Below are 22128 nucleotides of genomic sequence, written 5' to 3' on the forward strand. Positions count from 1 at the left end.
TAGATTGGTATACTGTTCTTCAACATATTAATTATGTTGTGCTTGATTTTTGGGATTTATGATTACTGATTTTTCTCCCAAATATTTGAATATATTATTAATAAAACTCTAACATACTAGTGGTAAAATATCTAGATATTATAAATAGTACTGAATAGCAGTGTTTATCATTTAATATTAACAAGGAAATGTTGTATTTAACAGAAAAAATGTTTGATCGGAATGAGCCCAGAAAACCTCCTGTGCCACTGAGGACTGATCATCCAGTCATGGGAATACAGAGTGAAAAAAATTTTGTAAACACAAATGCAGCCGATGTCATTATGGGAGTGGCTAAAAAGCCTAAACCAATTTATGTTGACAAAAGAACTGGAGACAAGCATGATCTTGAAACCTCAGGACTAGTTCCCAAATACATCAATAAAAAGGTAGCCTTGTGGTATATTAATGAGACCTAAAATGCAAATAATTTAAGTATGGTGTTCATAATGATTGTCCACATTATTATTAATAGAATTCTCACTGGGCAAATTATCTAGATTGCCAATTCTCATTCCTCTCCAATTTGTGTTTGGTCCAAATCTAATGTGATGAAGTTATGGAGAATTTGGAATGAATAACACCATGTAGTCCAATAGGGGGAAAAGCTCTAATTGTTTCCCTTAATTTCAATTATTAATATGTTTCACAATTACAACAAACATTCTCTAAAAGATGTTAATTTTTAGTGTGGTGGAAATTTCATGAATAGCGTGGTCATTACAATGAGTCATTACTAAGAAATAGCTTTGGGACCCCTGGGTGGCTCAGCGGTTGAGCATCTGCCTTCGGCTCAAGGCGTGATCCTGGAGACCCGAGATCGAGTCCCACATTGGGCTCCCCGCATGGAGTCTGCTTCTCTCTCTGCCTGTGTCTCTGCTTCTCTCTGTGTGTCTTTCATGAATAAATAAGTAAAATCTTAAAAAAAAAAAAAAAAAAGAAAGAAAAAAAGAACCTTTCAGAAAGGTCCTAAGATTTAGTCATCAGGTAGCAGTAACTTGGTAACAGAATGAGGAAAAATGAAGATGAAAATAATTTTAAAGCCATCCATCCTATCAATGTAGTGTAAATAATTCAGATTACAATTTCAACTTGAATGTATTTAGAGTAAAGCAGACCTTGAAAGTACTGTACAATAATCTTGTCCTTTGGGGGCCTTCCTCTATATCTGAAAAAATGCTTATCAGGTCAGCATACAATTTCAATGTTGAAAATTATAGGAGCTTTAGTTTGTTTAAATACAGAAGATCTTTAAAATTTAAAAAGCTTAAAAATAAAAATAAAAAATAAAATTTAAAAAGCTTACAAAAATACCTTAGAGAAAACCTATTTTACTTTGTATACTTAGTGCAAAATTGCTTGGAATACACGTAAAATATGAGTGTGAAACCTAAAGAATAATCATACATAATAATAAGTTGTGGCAAAAAAGAAAGGAACTGCAAAAGGAAGAAAGGAAAGAAGAGGAAAAATAGTCATGTATGAGGGGTTTGCATTGAGGTAGTCCAGTGATATACCAAGATGAATCCAATGCCTGTTTAAAATCAAAATGAGAACCTCAAGGCTGTTGTCAGAGTACCACACTTATTCTCTTAGAAACTCTTGTCACTCAATAAGCTGAGACAACTTTGGAAGACCTTAACAGGTATCTAGGGTTGGCAGCACATGATGATAAAGTTATTCCAGGCTTCTCGGAATGTGTCCTCCTGTGCCCTGAAGGCTGTTCATAGCCCTTGTTCCATAGGGGGTGGAATAACAGAAATTTCACTCTTCTGGCTGGCTCTTTAAAGCAACTTCCAATCCATTATTTCTCCACTGTGATGTAAAAACCCTTTTCCTTTGCCGGTTATGGGTTATGCTACCAAGTGCCCACACTGTGCCCCTCCTTCTGGCTGCCTTCTGCATAAGCTATCCACTTCAATATATTCTCTGCCCTGAACAGAAAATTGAGAGCATTCGTCATGGAGACAGAAAAATATTAAGTTAATCTCCCTGTGCTTGTTTACCAAGCCATGCAAACGCTCTGTACATTTACATTCTTGGTGTTGCTGGCCAGGCATTCAGTGTTCATGAAGGACTTTCTCAACTTACTCTCCACTGATTGGGGTTAAGTTCTTAAAATCTATTAATGGTAAGTGAGATAGCAAGTCTTTAAAGGGCAATGCCATTTTTTAAAAAAGTGAGTGTTTTCATTACAAGTAAAATATGATATGCCCATTTGTGCCACAGGAAACCATTTGTGAAAACAAACTGAAGCACTGATGATTGCCTGAGGTCTACAGCACTGGTAGTAAGACAGCGTTTCAAATTCTGCCTCTGCCACTTAACTCTGTGATTTTTCACACATTATATTTATCACAGGGTTGTAGTGAGGATTAAATGATATAAAATCTATCAAGCACTTGACAAAATATCTGAGACCTAATAAAAGTTCAATAGAGAGGGATATTATTAATTATTAATGTCAATAGTTTATATTAGCCCTCAGTGGTCCAACACGGGGATCACTGCACTGAAGCTTTCACCCATTTGTGAGATAGTTCTTTTTCCTAAAATGTATTACGTTATTCCCTTTATTAAACGGAGTATACCAAATATAATTTAATAATTTGTGATGACTCAGAATCATCATTATGAGTTTCAGTAACTACTGAGCTGTAGCGAGGTTTTGCCCTCAGTGTTTCCTGAAATGAATTGGACTGTTTACCACTGCACTAACTTACCAGAATACTGTGGTCTTAGAATTTATTTGTAGAGTGTTTTGCAACTTGCCAGGACATGTTTATAGCTAGGATATCTATCCTTTTTTTAGCCAGGATGGGTGAAGTTATGCTTTGGTAACAGATAACCCCCAATTTTAGTAGCTAAAAGCAACTAAGTTTTATTGTTTGTTTATTCTCCATGTCCTTTAAGGGTTGGAAGCTCTGCTGCTTGTCCTCATTCCAGGACCCAGGCCACCTAAAACATTTCCTATCATTATATTAGACAGAAAAAGAACATGACAAGTGATCCATAAATTCTTGAGGTTTCTACCCAAAAGGGACAGAGGTCACTTTCTCTCTCCTTGGGCAAGTCAGATCACATGATCACATCTTACTTATTTCAAGAGAATCAGGAAAGTGTTATCCTATCAACTGCCTAGAAGGAGAAGAACCAGAATATTTATGGATAATTTAAATGACTATCATACCTCTTAACAGCTGCTTCCTCAGAGTTTTTCACTGGACCTCCTTATTTATCTAAAGTAGATCCTATTTCTTTCTTTCCCCTTACTATTCTTTGTTTCAGTTTGGAGCACTTATAGATATATTATTTTATACTCTATTTTTGATAAGTTTCTCCCACCATAGAATGCACATCTATAAGGACAAAAACTTTGCCCTTCTCATTTATAGTATACCTGGCATCAAGTAAATTCTCAATGTTTTGAAAATTAAGGAGTAGTTCTGTTACTGTACATAGTGATATCATAGTTGATCTGAAAGAATCACAGCAGATTGTTTCACTGTCAGTCTTTGCAAGTAACCCAGGTGCCTTAAAAATGGATTTTGTATTCCAAAAACAACCTACAGGTTCCAGGTCAATTTTCACTTAAAGTAGAGGAGCTTCATGTATTTGTTTCTTACAATGCTTTGGAAGAATTTATCTCCTTTTATTTAACAAGATCTTTTTTTTTGCAAAAGAGACCTTAAGATACTCAGGATATGTAAAGATAAAAGCTGAAGCACCTAAAAGAAAAGAAGAAAAGCTAACTCTTAGAGGTAAAGCAAGGGACAGAGTCATTAGCCAGGAACAGGTGCTGGAAACATTCAGAAGAGAACAAAACAAGCAGCTACAGTAACAATTCAGATGGTTTTAAAAGATGAAAATCAACTAGTTCCCAATAGTAAAAGAAAAAAAAAAAAAACATTGAATTTTGTCAATTTGCCATATTTTGAGCCAAGGCTTTAAATCGGTAACATTTCTTTTTCTCCTTGTCATTAGTTGATATGTACACATGCTAAGATTGCATTCAGGATATTGATTTTTTTTTTCTGAAAAATCCTTATAAGGATTATGGTGTCACACCTGAATATATATGTAAGCGAAATGAGGAAGTAAAGAAAGCCCAAGAAGAATATGATAATTATATCCAGGAAAACCTTCGGAAAGCAGCTATGAAAAAGCTCTCTGATGAAGAAAGGGAGGCGGTTCTTCAGGTAAGTATTCTGTAATTTATATTCATATGTAGCTCTTTAGAACATCTCTGAAAGAACAGCCCATCATCAATGATTATGAAAGCCTATACCTTGTCTTTGAAATCAGAACACTCTCTTTGGGTTATGGCAACGTTCACAGTACAGCACATTGACTATTTGAGGAGAGCAAAAGTTGTAATCAGGAATTCTTGAGGGACTCCTGGGTGGCTTAGGGGTCCAGCGCCTGCCTTTGGCTCAGGTCGTGATCCTGGGGTCGTGATCCTGGGATTCCGGATCGAGTCCCCCATCGGGCCCCCTGCAGGAAGCCTGCTTTTCCCTCTGCCTGTGTCTCTGCCTCTCTCTCTCACTCTGTGTCTCTCATGAATAAGTAAATAAATCTTTTTTAAAAAAGGAATTATTGAATAATATTTTGTTTCCAAGTTTGTGAGCTTTGTTTTTTTCCTGGGGGTAGTTAGTGCTGTAAGGAAGCCCACCTTCTCCTTTGTGAACATGTGTAAGGAAAGGAAAAAGGCATTTTTATTTCATTGTCATGTTCCTGAATTTTTCAAAAACAATACCCATAAAATAGATATTTTTCACTAGATGGAGCTCTAGAATAATTGAAACTGTTCCTAGACCAACTTTTCTTTCTTTCTTATAAACCAAATGTCCAAATTTTAAAATATCCAAGTGTTAGGAGTTTTTAAAATATATTTTCCTTATTTTGAGTTAAATAGGCCTAAAGATATATGACCTTAGGTGTTTAATGTAAGACTTTTACCCGAAGTACTTAAAATATTGGGGGATGTGAGCAGGGTTGCTCTGTCATCATCTTTAGAGAGTATTTATTAAGCACCTAACTGTACTTTTCTATAATCATGCTATATCTTACAGAGGTAAAAATGGTACTTTATTCTTGTTTTGTTATTTTAAAAGATTTCTACCAAGTCATTTCTAGTGACCTTTTAAAAAAACAGAACATTTTTTCCACATTAACTTCTGTTGAAAATGTATTTGTATGCTGTTATAAATTCTTAACATTTATCAATGTCATAATCATTAGTAAACATTTACTATATTCCTCTTTTGCAAGGACTATCATGCTAAGCCTCAAGGATATTAAAAAGGGCATAAAATAAGATTCTACTGTAGACAATGTTGTAATATAATGCATGTAAGGTAATAAGTATAGATGTACATATGTAGATATGAGTGTGTGTGTTTGTGTAGAGACTGTAAGTTTTATCAGGTGCTAAGACAGAGTATCCACTGAATGATATAGGAACATGTTGTTAGCGGGGCTCTACACTGCACAGTAAGAGTACTCCAGACAGCAGAAGAGGCCTAAGGACAAGGACTGTGTCTTTTTGTTGAAAGAAGTCTCCCTCATATCTAACCCAGTGCCCATTATAAACACAGATGTTTATATGTGTGTGCTGGACAGAAGAAAGGAAGAAGGCTGGCATACATGGAGGTGGGACTTTGGATGTCATTTTCAGAGAGTACTTGGTTTTGGTCCATTCTCTCTCTCCTCCCTCTTCCTGTTTCTTCCTCTTTCTTTTCCTCCTTCTCCCACTTTATCTCTCTCCAGTTTAAATTCTACCATTTTTAAAAAGTACATGCTTTTGTGAAAGCCAGGTTTTTATATCTAACCAATGCTGAAAAACAGGGAAAGACACCTGGATAGATCATCCAGACAGAAAATCAATAAGGAGACCTCGGCTTTAAACAACACATTACACTAGATGGACTTGACAGATATATATAGAAAATTCCATCCCAAAACACCAGAATACACATTCTTCTCAAGTGTACACAGAACATTCTCCAGGATAGATCATATGTGAAGCCACAAAACAAGTTTCAATAAATTTAAGAATATTGAAATCATATCAAGCATCTTTTCCAAACATAATGGCACAAAACTAGAAACCAATTACAAGAAGAAAACTAGAAAAATCACAAACATATGAAGATTAAACAATATTCTGATTAACAACTAATGGATCAATGAAGAAATAAAAGGAGAAAAAATACTTTGGGTGGCTCAATTGGTTAAGTGTCCAACTCTTGGTTTTGGCTCGATCTCGGAGTTGTGGGATCAAGCCCTGTATCAGGCTCTGCACTTAGATTCTCTTTTTCCCTCTCCCTTTGCCCCTCCTCCCACTCGTGCTAAATAAATAAATAAATAAATAAGATTGTTTAAAAAAATATTTTCAGACAAATGAAAATAGAAATGCAACCAAAATCTATGGGAAGACAGTCTAAGAGGGAATTTTATAACAATAAGAATCTCAAGTAAACCATCTAACTTTATACCTAAGGGAACTAGAAAAAGAACAAAAGAAGCCCAAGGTTCTAGAAGAAAGGAAACAATAAAGATTAGAGTGGGAATAAATGAAATGGAAATTAAAAAGACTAGAAAAGATCAATGAAACTAAGAGTTGCTTCTCTAAAAAGATAAACCAATTTAACCTTTAGCTAGACTCATTAAGAAAAAAAGAGAGAGGGATCCCTGGGTGACGCAGCAGTTTAGCGCCTGCCTTTGGCCCAGGGCGCGATCCTGGAGACCCGGGATCGAATCCCACGTCGGGCTCCCGGTGCATGGAGCCTGCTTCTCCCTCTGCCTATGTCTCTGCCTCTCTCTCTCTCTCTCTCACTGTGTGCCTATCATAAATAAATAAAATAAAATAAAAAATTAAAAAAAAAGAAAAAAGAGAGGGCTTAAATAAATAAAATCAGAAATGAAAGAGAAAAAGTTACAACTGATGCTACAGGAATACAAATTATCATAAAAAACTACTATGAACAGTTCTATGCCAACATTTTGGACAACCTAGAAGAAATGGACAAATTCCTAGAAACACACAATCTTCCAAGGCTGAATCATGAAGAAGTAGAAAATCTGCATAGACCAAGTACTAGTGAGTAGATTTAATCAGTAGTCAGAAAACCTCCAACAAATAAAACTTCAGGGCCAGATGGCTTCACTGATGAATTCTACCAGACATTCAAAGATTTAAACATCTATCCTCCTAAAATTCTTCCAAAAAATTGAAGATGAAGGAATGCTTCCAAACTCATTTTACAAGGCCAGCATTACCCTGATACCAAAACCAGACAAGGACACTGTATACACTCAAAATTCATAGGCCAATATCCCTGTTGAACATACATACAAAAATCCTCAACAAAATATTAGCAAGCCAATTTCAATGTTTCATATGTACATTAAACATATCATTTACCATGATCAAGTGGGATTTATTCCATGGATAAAAAGATGATTCAATATCCATAAGTCAATCAACATGATATATCATAGTAATAAAATGAATTAAAAACCATATGATAATCTCAATAGATGCAGCAAAAGCATTTGATAAAATACAATATCAGTTTAATGATAAAAACTCTCAACAAAGTGGATATAGATGGAATATGTTTAAACATAATAAATGCTGTTTATGACAAGCCCACAGCTACCATCACGCTGAAGAGCGAAAAACTGAGAACTTTTCCTTAAGATCAGGGACAAGACAAGGATATTCATTCTCACCGCTTTCATTCAACATAGTATTGCAAGTCCTAGACAAGGCAATTAGGCAGGAAAAACAAATAAAAGCCATCCAAATTGGAAAAGAACTAAAACTCACTATTTGTGGATGACATGATTTTATATATAAAGACTCCACCAAACATCTCTTAGAACTAGTAAACAAATTTAGTAAAGTTGCATGGCACAAAATCAATACACAAAAACCTGTCATGTTTTTATACATTAACAACTATCAGAAACAGAAATTAAGAAAATAATTCCACTTGCAAGTGCAACAAAACGAATAAAATACCTGGGAATAAATCTATCCAAGGAGGTGAAAGATCTGTGCACAGGAAACTTATAAAACATTGATGAAAGAAATTGAAGAAAGCAAACCAAATTCAAAGATGTTTCATGTTCATGGATTGAAAGAATTAATAATGTTAAAGTGTCCACATAACCCAAAGCAATCTACAGATTCAATGCAATCTGTAGATTCAATGCCTATCAAAATTTCAATGGCATTTTTCACAGAAATGGAATAAACTTGTATAGCACCACAAAAAAAAAAAAAAAAAATCCCAAATAGTTAAAGCAATCTTGAGGAAGAAGAACAAAGTTGAACGCATCACACTCCCTGATTTCAAACTACATTACTAAGATACAGTAATTAAAAAACCAGTGTGGTGGTAATGGCATAAAAACAAACACATAGATCAGAGGAAGAATAAAGAGCCCAGAAATAAACCCATGCATATATGGTCAATTAATTTACGACAAAAGAGACAAGAATATACAATGAGAAAAGAACACTCTTTTCAAAAAGGGTGTTGGAAAATTGGACAACCACATGCAAAAGAATGAAACTGGACCATTATCTTACACCATATGCAAAAAATTAACTCAAGATTGATTAAAGACTTGAATGTAAAAACCTGAAATCATAAAGCTGCTAGAAGAGGTGGTAAACTCCTTGATATCAGTCTTGGCAATAGTTTTTTTGGATCTGACTCTAAAGGCAAGCACAACAAAAACAAAAATGAACAACAGGGGAAACCCAACAACAAAAGGCAACCTCCTGAATGGGAGAAGATATTTGCAAATCATGTACCTGATAAGCAGTTAATATCCAAAATATATAAATAACTCATGCAACACAATAACCACCACCACAACAAAACACCCTCAAACAATCCAATTAAAAAATGGGCAGAGGATCTGAGTAGATATTTTCCCAAAGAAGACAGCCAGATGGCCAAATGGCACATGAAAAGAAGCTCAGCATCACTAATTGGGACAGTGCAAATTAAAAACCACAATGAAACATCACCTCATACCTGTCAGAATGTCTATTATCAAAAAGACAATAAATAACAAGTGTTGGTGATGATGTAGAGAAAAGGGAACCCTGTTGCCCTGTTGGTAGGAATTGATGCAGCCACTACAGAAAACAGTATGGAAGTTCTTCAAATATTAAAAATATAACTACCAAATGATCCAGTGATTTCCACTTCTGGGTATTTATCTAGATGAAAAACACTAATTTGAAATGATATATGCCTCCCTCTGTTCACTGCAGCATTACTTACAGTAGCCAAGATATGGAAGCAGCCTAAGCGCCTATCGATATATGAATGGATAAGGAAGATGTGGCATATATATCTGTGTGTGTGTGTGTGTGTGTGTGTGTTATACTAAGTGAAATAAGTCACACAGAAAGACATCCTATATGATTTTACTTGTAAGTGGAATCTGAAAAACAAACAAAACAAAATAAAAAGCATAAACACAGAGACCAGATTGGTGATTGCCAGAAGGAAATGAGGTTGGGGAGTAGATGAAATGGGTTAAGGAAATCAAGAGATACAAATTTCCATTTATAAAAATAAGTCTGGAGATGTATGCTCTGGTGACTGTAGTCGTAATATTGTATCATATATTTGATTCCCTGGGTGGCTCAGCGGTTTGGCGCCTGCCTTTGGCCCAGGGCCTGATCCTGGAGACCCGGATCGAGTCCCACATCGGGTTCCCTGCATGGAGCCTGCTTCTCCCTCTGCCTGTGTCTCTGCCTCTCTCTCTCTCTCTGTGCCTCTCATGAATAAATAAATAAAATCTTTAAAAAAAAGTTGCTAAAAAGATAAATATTGAAAGTGTTCATCACAAGAAAAAAATATTTTGTAACTTTGTACAATGATATGGTAACTAGACTCACGCTGATTATTTCACAATGTATACAAATATCAAATCATTATGTTATGTATATGAAACTGATAGAATGTTATATTTTAAAAAAAAGAAGAAGAAGAGAGGAAGAACTTCCCTCAGAAAGAAAAGGCTCTTCTGTCCCATGTCTTTTTGGCTATAGTGGATAAGCAGTCCTCGGTTTCCTAATATGGTCACTGCAGAGTTTGAAAGGACAATAGCAGACCCTTCCTTATATGCCTTATTAGCCAGGAAATATAGCTGCCATGGTAACAAAGCCACCAGCTATGCTCCTGAGAAGCCCTGAATCATGTTTCCCTCCCTGGTTAAGAGTTGCACACAGCACTATGACAATATAGTTGTATGTTCCTGAGTAGGCCACATTCTGCTCATTCTTCATAAACTAATTGTCTCATTATACCTGGAGGATCATGTACTCTAACGATTCCACACTTCTCATTTTACATATGAGGATATAAAATGCAAGTTTATTAAGTTTTGTTCATTTATCGATTCATTCACTTGAACAGGCTCTGTATCCAGTCCAGGGGATAATATTGTGAGCAAGACACATGCAGTCTTTACTGTCAGTGAAACCAGAGTTTGGTTTATTTACATTTGCCCTTGGTCGCAAAATTATCTAGTAGCTAAAAAAGGACTAAAACCCCACATCGACCAATTCCTATGCCAGTGCTTTCCCACTACATTGTACACAGGTGCAATGGAAGTAACAAAAGGAAGCTCAGAGATCCAGCAAGAAATACAGGCACCATCAGCCAGGATTCTGAAGGGTATTTAAGAAGGAACTATTTACAGAAGTAAAGCAGGGCCAAGGGAACCAACAAAAAACAATGAAGCACCTCAGATCTAAGGACAGTGGGAATCCATCACCACCCTAGGCTCGAGGGGCAGAGGCAAGAAATAGTGTTACCAGAGCCTAGAAGAGATCTGGAAGATCCAGATCTGGAAGAGATCTGGAAGATCCAGATCCAGAGCCTAGAAGAGATCTGGAAGATCCAGATCTGGAAGAGATCTGGAAGATCCAGATCCAGAAGATCTGGAGCCTAGAAGAGAGGCCACTGAGCAGTGTTGCAGTTACAGACCAGGTGAGCCAGAACTAGTGTCCAGGAAATGTCAAGGGAGAGGAAGAAGAAATGCCCCAACCTCTCTCTGCCCCCACCAGTGCTGAACTCAGTGGCTAGAGGGCAACGGAGCTGGGGGATGATGTGAGGAGCCAACCTACAACGATGAACCCCTGCCGCCACCCCACAACACCCTGGCCCTGGTCCCAGGGCAGAACAAAAAGGCAGAGAATGGATGAGGGTATGGTGGATACAGAAGGAGCATGGAACTAAGGCACTTCTTACTTATTTTATGACTGCTTCTCCCTTATTTGAAGCTTTTACCAAACTAAGAATAAAAAAAATAAAATAAAATGAAAAGCTAATTTTTTAAAAAAAGGAAAATGACTATTCCTGTAATGAATAAAATATTTTTTTAGATAAAATAACAAAAATCAGTCTTAAAAACAGCAGAGAGGCTATTTCAATATAATATATTGGTTACATTTAGTTCCCATTCCTGCCTGTTGACTTTGATCCAAACGTTTTTGTACACACTGGAAGATAAAGCAAACTATCCTTTAAAAGATAAAGGCTCCAGTGAAAGAGTGTAGCTGCTGTGACCACAAGTAATGTGGAAATATCACTCAAGTAGCTATGAAAAACCTTTGATATTTGAAAGTATATAAATGCATAGATTTCCTCTCTGCAGTAAGCACCCCTGTGGAGCACTGTGGAAACATATTTTTCATTTCATAATGAAAGGCTATGAAAAAAGAATTCTTCTGAGGATATCTTTTTGGAATACATCTCATACACTATTAAGAACTGTGTTGACCCATCCTCCTCTTTTCAAAATGTAACCTGGGTATTTTCCCTGTCTTATCCTTTCCTTAAATCTTTCCTCTAGTCTCACTCAATAAGAGTTTAAACTCTGTTCCCCTTTGCCCCAGCCAACCTAGTATATACAGTGTGCCCTATCCCTATCATTATTTTTACCTAGGCATAGGAATAAACCACTGAAATTTTATTATCTTCCAGAAGTTTCTACTAGGTAAATTTGTACTATGAGGGCTTATTAGAAAGGTGTTATTATATAAGACACTTCTAATCCTCTCTTACACCTCAATATATAGCCATGGATTTCAAGGACCATATTTTCAAGGTAATATTTTAAATTCTACTTTCAGTTTGACTTCTTGTTTTTATGTAAAAGGAATGATTTGTGTACCCATAGTGAATAACAGGAAGTGCTAATTTTGCAAAAATGTCATTGCTCGAATTCAATTAGAGGTTTCAGCCCATTTTGTCAATGAGACCTCTAGTCACTGTGATAAGAAATGGGGAATAGGCAGATGAAAATAGCCTTTATTGCTCCTTAGAGATCCCTAATTTTGAATTGGTCGGTTTCTGAGAATATAAAACATTAACTACATTACTGAATTAGCATGCGGGTTACATTTAATGACATCCCAGTCATTTCTGGTATACATTAATGAGAAGTATAGACCCCTTGACTCTATGAAGAGTTCTTTCTAATATATTGAAAAAATACACAAAGGATCATCTCTTGTTAAATTGAATTTTGGCATTTTGTGCAGTTCCATTTAGTCGAATATAAGCAAATATGCCATGCAAGTCCAAATCAAGTCTTTTGATGAATGGGGATAGTGGTTCAAAATAAAATTCTAAATATAGAAACTAAAATTTTTAAAGAAATAATTTCCTATTCAAAAACATGTCTCTCTTGGGGAGGTGGTGATAGTGGGGTGGGGGGGACACGGATTCTCAGTTGTTTTTACCAAAGCATTTGCCACGAGCTTAGTTTCACACTACTCGTAACTGCATATGCATATTTAATGGCAAAAACAACAGTAATGGTAACATTAAAAACAGCAAATAAATACTCCCTCTGGGAACTGAGCACACAATCGAGGACAGGATTTTGCCTCTGCACAATATTTTCTGTGACTGGAGCCAAGTACTCGATACATACATAATCGTTTTGTAAAGTTATTTTCATCAGTTTCTTTTACCTATTTTACATTTTTCTTCACCAGGACACTATTTTTTTAATCATTTACATTGCTTTTGCCGTTACCTAATATTTATGGTTCTCATTACCATTTGCAGGGGCTGAAGAAGAACTGGGAAGAGGTGCATAAGGAGTTCCAGTCCCTCTCGGTATTCATCGATTCCATCCCAAAGAAGATCCGCAAGCAGAAGCTGGAAGAAGAGATGAAGCAGCTGGAGCATGACATCAGCATTATTGAAAAGCACAAAATTATTTATATTGCCAATAAGTAATAATAGATTTTTTAAAATATAGTTGTTTTAACATAGGGAGAGAAAAAAAAAAAAACCTGGAAAGGATCAAAATGAAACTTTGCTTTTCAAAGAGGAAAATACTGTGAAGAGAATAAAAATCGTCTTTACCAAAATGCATAGGCAATGATTTGGTAAATAGGTCATCGAATTATTCTACTTACCTGAGAGAAAACTTGTTTTTAACACAGCATTAGGTTTTCCACATATAAAGGAAAGTTGGATGTAGTGTGTTCCAGTCTGTAGTGTGATCCATTATTTTTACATACTTGTTTTGCATGAATATAAATTTCTGGGGGCTGAAGAATAAAGTCAGCACTCAGAACTTCAGATTCTGCACTGCATGATACAAAGAACACAACATTAAAAATGGATAAATATTTTGAATTGCACATAGTGGTGTATGCTTTCTTACTACTCCAGTGTTTTCTCCATGTTGCTTAATATTCCCACACATTTAACGGCACGTACACTCTGATAGCGCATGTCATTTGCAGCTCTTCCCAATTGCAAATGCTTTCATGTTCATAATCCGCCAAAAGGCTTACATTTGGAGGGAGAGGAATGAAGAAAGTAACATAAAATCAAGAAGACAACTTATAAAATGCATCGTGGAGGATGATGAAAGAGAAGAGCCTTCTTCTGGGCATACCATAAAACTTTGCTAATCAAAATGCTTTATTCCATAATTCACTATGTGTGTTTCACTAAAATGGGCTGTTACTTTTACTTTTTGGTCCTATGTATCTATTTTGTGAATTCTTTTTTTTTTTTTTTATTTTGTGAATTCTAAAGTTTCCACTTTTAAGGTTAGATTATCAAGCAATGAATTTATGTGAGTAGAGCTGTCTTCAACTCAATGAGCATATAAGGAAAGTCTAAAAAGAAAATATCCTTGTGTGAAATTTTAAATTAGAGAAATTCAGTAGAACACAAAATATAAAATATCAGAGCAATAATATCTGCTGCTTACACTGATTTTTATGGACAATAAAAAAAATGGCATTTTAAAAAACTTTTTCACACAAACAGAACTTAAGAGCATTGTAGAAAAACTTTAATTAAATAAAAATGGTTATATACAAATGTTTTTGAAAACTCACTTTAAAGTTTTTTCACATCTTTTTATGAAAATCATTTCTGTATTTTTTATTACCTTAGAGCAGATATAAAACTAAGGATAGTGATTATCTAGAATGTTGCTTGCTATTTAGGGTAGGCTAATAGCAGTAACAATAAACCCCAAAATGTACAATAATAACATGCTATGAATAAATGAGTAGGAACTCTTTTGCACACAGTTGCTCAAGGACCCAGACTTATGGAGTGGCAGGCCTTGTTCTCTCCAGAGTTCTCAGGGAGAAGAGACAGGTCAAATCTAGAAAAGGTGCATGTCATTCCTGTTTGCATTTTCTAAGTCAGAAACCCTAGTTCCACAAACTACCTCCAAACACAAACCACCTCCAAATCTTATTTGCCTGATAAACATAGATTTCTCATTTATATTACTGTCCTATATGAATGGAGCAGGGGGTACTGTGTTCCATGCAGTCAGTCACTCAGGGACTCAAGTCTCCTTTTGTCTAGTGGCTCTGCTGGTACAGACACCCTTATCTGCCACAATGAAGGATAAGATGTTTAGATTAGTATTTTATTTGTGAAATGATTGCTATACATACTCATTCTCATATAATTCAAAATCAGTAGTTATGCAAAAAATATTCCAGTTATTTCAGCCTTGTGATTGTTATGTTTTGGAGTCATGAATGAGAGTTGCCTTAAATGATATCTTTGTGGGTTTAATGGATGGTTTTTCTCTTGCTTTCTGTAAATTTCTACTAAAGAATAGACTTTTCTCCATGGCCCACAGTGTTATGCTAGATTGACTTCATTGCCTTTCTCATTCCATAGGCCTCTTAGGGAACCTTTCCCATCCATTATTCCTGGGACATTATGCTTCCACCTAACAGGGGATCCTAACCTTTAAAAATTCTAGTACTAATTTCCCACCTACATTCACAACACACACACACACACACACACACACACACACACACACACACCACCCTACCAGACAGAGGAGGGACAGACACCTGATTCAGATGACTGGTCAGTGACTGATCAGATTCTCTTTTTTGAGGATGTGAATTAAGAGACCACAGTCATTTGGGAGCAGGCACTTGAATCTAAAAGGTCAAACTTCATTCTTGTATCTAGTTTGACTTGAATTTCATTCCTATTTAAAAGAGCTCTGTCTAATCCACATGCAGAAGAATGAAACTAGACCACTCTCTTTCACCATACACAAAGATAAACTCAAAATGGATGAAAGATCTAAATGTGAGACAAGATTCCATCAAAATCCTAGAGAAGAACACAGGCAACACCCTTTTTGAACTCGGCCATAGTAACTTCTTGCAAGATACATCCACGAAGGCAAAAGAAACAAAAGCAAAAATGAACTATTGGGACTTCATCAAGATAAGAAGCTTTTGCACAGCAAAGGATACAGTCAACAAAACTCAAAGACAACCTACAGAATGGGAGAAGATATTTGCAAATGACATATCAGATAAAGGGCTAGTTTCCAAGATCTATAAAGAACTTATTAAACTCAACACCAAAGAAACAAACAATCCAATCATGAAATGGGCAAAAGACATGAACAGAAATCTCACAGAGGAAGACATAGACATGGCCAACATGCATATGAGAAAATGCTCTGCATCACTTGCCATCAGGGAAATACAAATCAAAACTACAATGAGATACCACCTCACACCAGTGAGAATGGGGAAAATTAACAAGACAGGAAACAACAAATGTTGGAGAGGATGCGGAGAAAAGGGAACCCTCTTACACTGTTGGTGGGAATGTGAACTGGTGCAGCCACTCTGGAAAACTGTGTGGAGGTTCCTCAAACAGTTAAAAATATACCTGCCCTACGACCCAGCAATTGCACTGTTGGGGATTTACCCCAAAGATACAAATGCAATGAAACGCCGGGACACCTGCACCCCGATGTTTCTAGCAGCAATGGCCACGATAGCCAAACTGTGGAAGGAGCCTCGGTGTCCAACGAAAGATGAATGGATAAAGAAGATGTGGTCTATGTATACAATGGAATATTACTCAGCTATTAGAAATGACAAATACCCACCATTTGCTTCAACGTGGATGGAACTGGAGGGTATTATGCTGAGTGAAGTAAGTCAGTCGGAGAAGGACAAACATTATATGTTCTCATTCATTTGGGGAATATAAATAATAGTGAAAGGGAAAATAAGGGAAGGGAGAAGAAATGTGTGGGAAATATCAGAAACGGAGACAGAACGTAAAGACTGCTAACTCTGGGAAACGAACTAGGGGTGGTAGAAGGGGAGGAGGGCGGGGGGTGGGAGTGAATGGGTGACGGGCACTGGGTGTTATTCTGTATGTTAGTAAATTGAACACCAATAAAAAAAAAAAAAAAAAAAAAAGAGCTCTGTCTAGAATAAAAATCTGATGTGTTCTGGCCCATTGCCTGTGAACTCTTTGGGTTGAGTTCTTTGAAATGCTCCCCTCCTCCCCACTGTGATGGGCGTTCCTATAATACTGATGCCCCACCCCCAAAGTTTTGTACATTGTTTCCTCTGCTCTTTTCTTATTCTTCCTGCATATCTGCCTGGAGAAAATCTTCTCTTCAAGAGTTGGATCACAATACATTTCTCTGACACCCCTTTCTGATTGCTCAGACTCTGTCCTATTCCAGAATTGCTCATACTGTATTGTGTGTATGTGATTATCTGCCATTTCTCACAAAACTACAAGCTTCTGGGGGGAAAGGGACTATCTTTTCTTCTGCATCCTTAGAATCTTCCTCATAGCTGGTATATAAAAGATGTTCAAAAATCTTTGTTGAATAAATTAATGATGTCCCAACATATATTTTATTGACCCATTGGCATTATTATCATGACATACACTAGACTCGGAGGATAAGGATTTTGGCTCTAAACAAAGCAATTGATAACACAGCAATTAGCTGCATGATCAAGTCAGGAGGAGGTCATCTCTTCTAGTGCTTATGAGCCCAAGCACTGGAGTCAGGTGGACTTGGGTTCACATCCCAGCTCAGCACTTACTAACTGCTTCAAAATCTTTGTAAGATATGTTTTCCTAGTCTATAAGATGGGGTTGATAACCTATAGCCATGCTTTGTGGAGTTAGGATGGGAATGGAATGAAACAATATGTATATAACAGCATAGTCCCTGACATGTAGAAAAGCAATACATTTATGCTAAGGTTTATTATCAAGAATCTATTAAGATTCAAGAATCTGGGAATCCAAGAATCTGGGGCACTTGGGTGGCTTAGTTGGTTAAGTGTCCAACTCTTGGTTTCAGCTCAGGTTATATTCTCAGGGTCGTGGGATTGAGCCCTGTGTGGGGCTCCGTACTGGGCATGGAGCCTGCTCAAGATTCTCTCTCCTTCTGCAACTTCCCCTCCCACCCCCCCAACCCTGCCAACTTGAGCTCTCTCTCTCTCTCTCTCTAAAAAAAATAACACTTCAATTCTGTAGTACTTCTGTTTTGTCCAAAAGTATTGGACCCATTAGCATATTGTCAATCAAATTTCCCAAGCTTATAAAATCCAGTTGCAGGAAAGGATCTGATTGAACAGTTTAGAAGTCCTAGCCTGAAATTGCCCTAGTCTGGCTAATATCCTTAGTGGCATATGCAGATGATAACTGCATTTGGAAGATGCTATCTTTAATAACTGGCAATAATTTGGCAATACTTTCTGAATTACTCACACAGATATTCCCCCAAAAAAGATAAGCTTAAGTCAGTAATGCTGCCAAGTGTCACTAAGGAAAAAAGGTTTGCAAGGTTGACTCCAACAAAGCTTCATGGGTGATATTTATTAGTGAATTAACGTGCCCAGGCCCTGACCTCAAGTCTAAGAGTGCACAGATTCACTGTTCTCAGGACCTCAGAGATTGGTGCACATGAATTAAAAGGCACATGAGTCTGAGTTGTCACCTGAACTGAACAGCAATTTTTTTATTGTGATAAAATACATAACAAAATTACCATCTTAGCCATTCTTAAGTGTACAGTTCAGTGGTATTAAACACACTCAATGTATTGTGCACCCATCACCACCATCTTTCTCCATAAGTGTTTTAATCTTATAAAACAAACTCTATACCCATGAAACAATAACTCCCCAGCCCCTGGCAACTGCCATTCTTCTTTCTGTCTCTATGACACTTAAAAATAGACTGAAGAATTAATAGACGTTGAGAGTGATTGGGAAGAGAAGGATTGTGGAAGGAAAATAATTCTAAGCAGAGTGAACAAGATGGATAAGGATCTGGGACAGGAAACTCTCAGCCCAGAGGAGGAAGGCAGCCATTGGAGCTGGAATGTACAAGAAGGGAGAAGGATTCAAGTTAAAGATGAAGAGGGAAGCAATGGGCGTTAACATGTTCAAAGCAGACAGGAGGGATGATACAATCTATTTTTAAATGAGTATTTACTACATGGATTAAAGTAGAAGAATGAATGAATGGAGGGAGACTAGGATCTATCATAGTCTTCTAGGTAAAGAAGAGAGTGGCATATACCAGGACTATGGTAGTGAAGACAAAGCGTAGCTGCTGGCTTCAAGAAATATATATATGTAACTATGTAATTTGGTGATGGATTGCAAGGTGATGAAAGGAGAGGAGGAGGGGGATTTCAAGGATGACAACCAAATTGATGATTTTAGCAGCTGGGCAATGGAGATGCCATTTTCTGAGTTGGGGAAATCTAAAGGTGGACCATACTGGGGAGGACAGGTAAAGAGATCAAGAATATAATTTTAGGCCTTTTGCATTTATGACAATCTTGTGATGTTGGAGATAGATAGGTGATGATAAATGATGATGATAGATAAATAGACTTTTACACATGTATTTATGACAATCCTGTGACATCTAGTTGGAGATTGATGATATAGATAGGTAGGTAGATGGATAGATAGATAGATAGATGATAGATAGATAGATAGATAGATAGATAGATAGATAGATAGATAATTTGAGTCAGAGGGGAACCTGGGTTGCTCAGTCTGTTAAGCATCTGACTTGATTTTGGCTCAGGTCGTGATCTCAGAGTTGTGTTGAGCCTAGTGTTGGGCTCTGCACTGCTGGGCATGGAGCCTGCTTTGGAGTCTCTCTCTTGCTGTCCCTTTGTCCCTCTATGAGCTCTATCACTCTCTCTCTCTCTCTCTCTCAAAGAAGAAGAAGAAGAAGAAGAAGAAGAAGAAGAAGAAGAAGAAGAAGAAGAAGAAGAAAAGAAAAGAAAAGAAAAAAGAAAGAAAGAAAAGAAAAAAAGAAAAAAAAAGAAAGAAAAGAAAAAAAGAAAAGAAAAAAAAAGAAAGAAAAGAAAAGAAAAGAAAAAAGAAAAAAGAAAAGAAACCTGGGATAGAGCTAGAAATCTGGGAATTCATCAGCATGAATGTATGAGATCACCTTGGGACAAAGTATCCAGTGAGAAGACAATGAAGGTCTTAATGACTCTACTATGTAGAAGTCAGATGGGAGAGCAGGCAGGAGCAAGTAGATGAGAGAATGAGTGCCCTGAGAGGTCAGAAGAAAACCAGGAGGCCAAGGAAATGCAAAACTGAGGCACCCAAGAGAGATGCTTGATGATGGGAATGAAATTCTCACCCCAGCTGGGCTTTCCTCTCCCTTGTTCTGAGCAGGATACAGGTCAACTCCTACCTTGGCTGTCCTGCTCCTGTTTTATATTTGCAGTTCAAACTCTTATGCTGAAATCCTCTTATCTCTCTAGATATGCTAATATCATTGACCAATGTCACAACATTGACATGTGACTTAACCTATTATTACAGCCCATATTAACAGTTTAATCACCAAAGTGAGGGATGCTTTTCAACAGCTCCAGGAATTTTTTTGGTAGGTAAGAAGGCCACTGCTGTTAATAACACAATTAACTCCTAAGAGAGCAATATAACTTCTCTCATTTCCAAGTTCTTAGTAGCCCACAGAAGGTGATTTGTTCATAAACACTGGTTATTCCAAGTAAAAGACAAGCACAGATAAGAGCAAAAAAAAGAGCAAGATATTTTTTTTCTGAAGGATTTGTTTCTTCCTGGCTGAGACCTGTTATGGTGAAAAAAATTTGGCTCTGATAGTAAGTTACATGCCCTTTAGGAAATCACTGTGTCCCTTGACCTTAGTCCCCTCTTCTGTAAAGCGAAGAAACTAAAGTAGGTTTTGTTCAACCCTCCCTCCATTTTTGATGGTCCATCGCTCTAAAAGCATATGACTATTTTCAACTTAGCTTATGTAGAAGTTTGGTCCCTAAACTCATCAGGGCCCATAGAATCACTAGAAGATCCAGAAATGATGATTTTCACCAACACTCACCAGCTCCATCTGCCACTTGACATACTGGAAAGGATATTAAAGCAAAACACTTGCTAGTTTTTAGGTCTTTTTAGATGAAAACTTTACTAATAGTAGTCACTTGAGGTTTTCAACTCCTCTAAGGTCTTCTTTAGTCTAAGGACTTTAAATAAATGATCTTTCTAGGAAACTAGACTGAAAGAAAGCTGGAAAGAAGGGGAGAGCAAAGAGGAGGGAAGGGACAGGGATAGGAAGAGAAAAAAATTTTTTAAGATTTTATTTATCTGAGAGAGATAGGAGAGAGCATGAGCAAGAGGGAGGGGTAGAGGGAGAAGCAGACTCCCTGCTCAGCAGGGAGCCCACTGCGGGACTTGATTCCAGGACCCTGGCATCATGACCTGAGCTGAAGGCAGACACTTAACTAACTGAGCCACCCAGGTGCCCAGGAAGGGAAATTTTAAAAAAGAAATGGAATATGTCCTTTTGACTAGAAAGAGTGGTTCCCATTATAGAAGAACATTCTCTCCAACCATGCCACAGACTCTACGCTTTTAGAACAATGTCTGTGGCCAAAAGATAAGTACATAGAAAAGGAATCTTGTCTTTACAATAAACAATTGATTCATTCATTCCTTGGTGAATGACATCAAAAGTATTAGGAGCATTTTTTTCTTCATAATGTACTTGGTGAGAAATAACTGAAATTAGCAACAGACTAAGTTGATGTTAATTATCCCTGGAAACTGAACATACTGTGTTCACAAGATTGGTGTAAAAAAACCCACGCATATATTAATTTTTAAAATTGTACATGCAGATATGGCCTTTAGAATCACACTTTTTATTCTACAGGATGCTGCCTATATAAAGAATGGTCGGATGAGTAATATATATATTATATATATGTATATATATGTTTTATATATAACTTTTAAATGCCTGAACTTAGGCACTCAAATGAATGTCGTCTATCAAGCAAGGGTATACACTTACCTAAATGTTGTTAGTGATATGGAATATGGATGTGGAATTCTTTTGGAATAAAATATATCTATCCCACCCCCGAACCTCTGCCACCAAGTTTTCCTTTCCTGAGATAGCCAATGTTATCAACTTTTATGTACCTTTCAGAAATATTTTATAAAAACAAAGGAATTTATGTATGCATATGTATACATAAAAATAAACATAACTATATATACACACATATATTATATATACATATATATTCCTTTCATTTTGTTGATTCAAATGAGTGTATGTAATATTTGCCTCTCAGTTAGTGATATTGTAGAGTTCATTTTTATCAATATATACTGTTCCTTATTTCTTTTTGTGGATGTGTGATAGTAAATTGTATGGCTATATATAATATACT

At 36.6% G+C, this 22128-nt stretch overlaps 1 protein-coding gene and 1 long non-coding RNA gene across 5 annotated transcripts in view; one reads left to right on the top strand and one right to left on the bottom strand.

Moving 5' to 3' along the window:
* Window positions 1-14075, top strand: part of ENKUR (enkurin, TRPC channel interacting protein) — a 25524-nt gene extending 11449 nt beyond the window's left edge. For all 4 annotated transcript variants that reach the window (XM_038529768.1, XM_038529769.1, XM_038529767.1 and 1 more), the window contains exons 3-5: window positions 205-428; window positions 4092-4238; window positions 13155-14075. In XM_038529768.1, the coding sequence (XP_038385696.1) occupies window positions 205-428; window positions 4092-4238; window positions 13155-13328 (545 nt within the window). In that variant the 3' untranslated portion in view covers window positions 13329-14075. The remainder of the gene's footprint in view (window positions 1-204; window positions 429-4091; window positions 4239-13154) is intronic.
* Window positions 13517-22128, bottom strand: part of LOC111091256 — an 83756-nt gene continuing 75144 nt past the window's right edge. The window contains exon 3 of the long non-coding RNA XR_005355169.1: window positions 13517-13685. This is a non-coding gene — a long non-coding RNA (uncharacterized LOC111091256). The remainder of the gene's footprint in view (window positions 13686-22128) is intronic.

This window comes from Canis lupus, chromosome 2 (assembly GCF_011100685.1).
Source record: "Canis lupus familiaris isolate Mischka breed German Shepherd chromosome 2, alternate assembly UU_Cfam_GSD_1.0, whole genome shotgun sequence".
Classification (NCBI taxonomy): domain Eukaryota; kingdom Metazoa; phylum Chordata; class Mammalia; order Carnivora; family Canidae; genus Canis; species Canis lupus.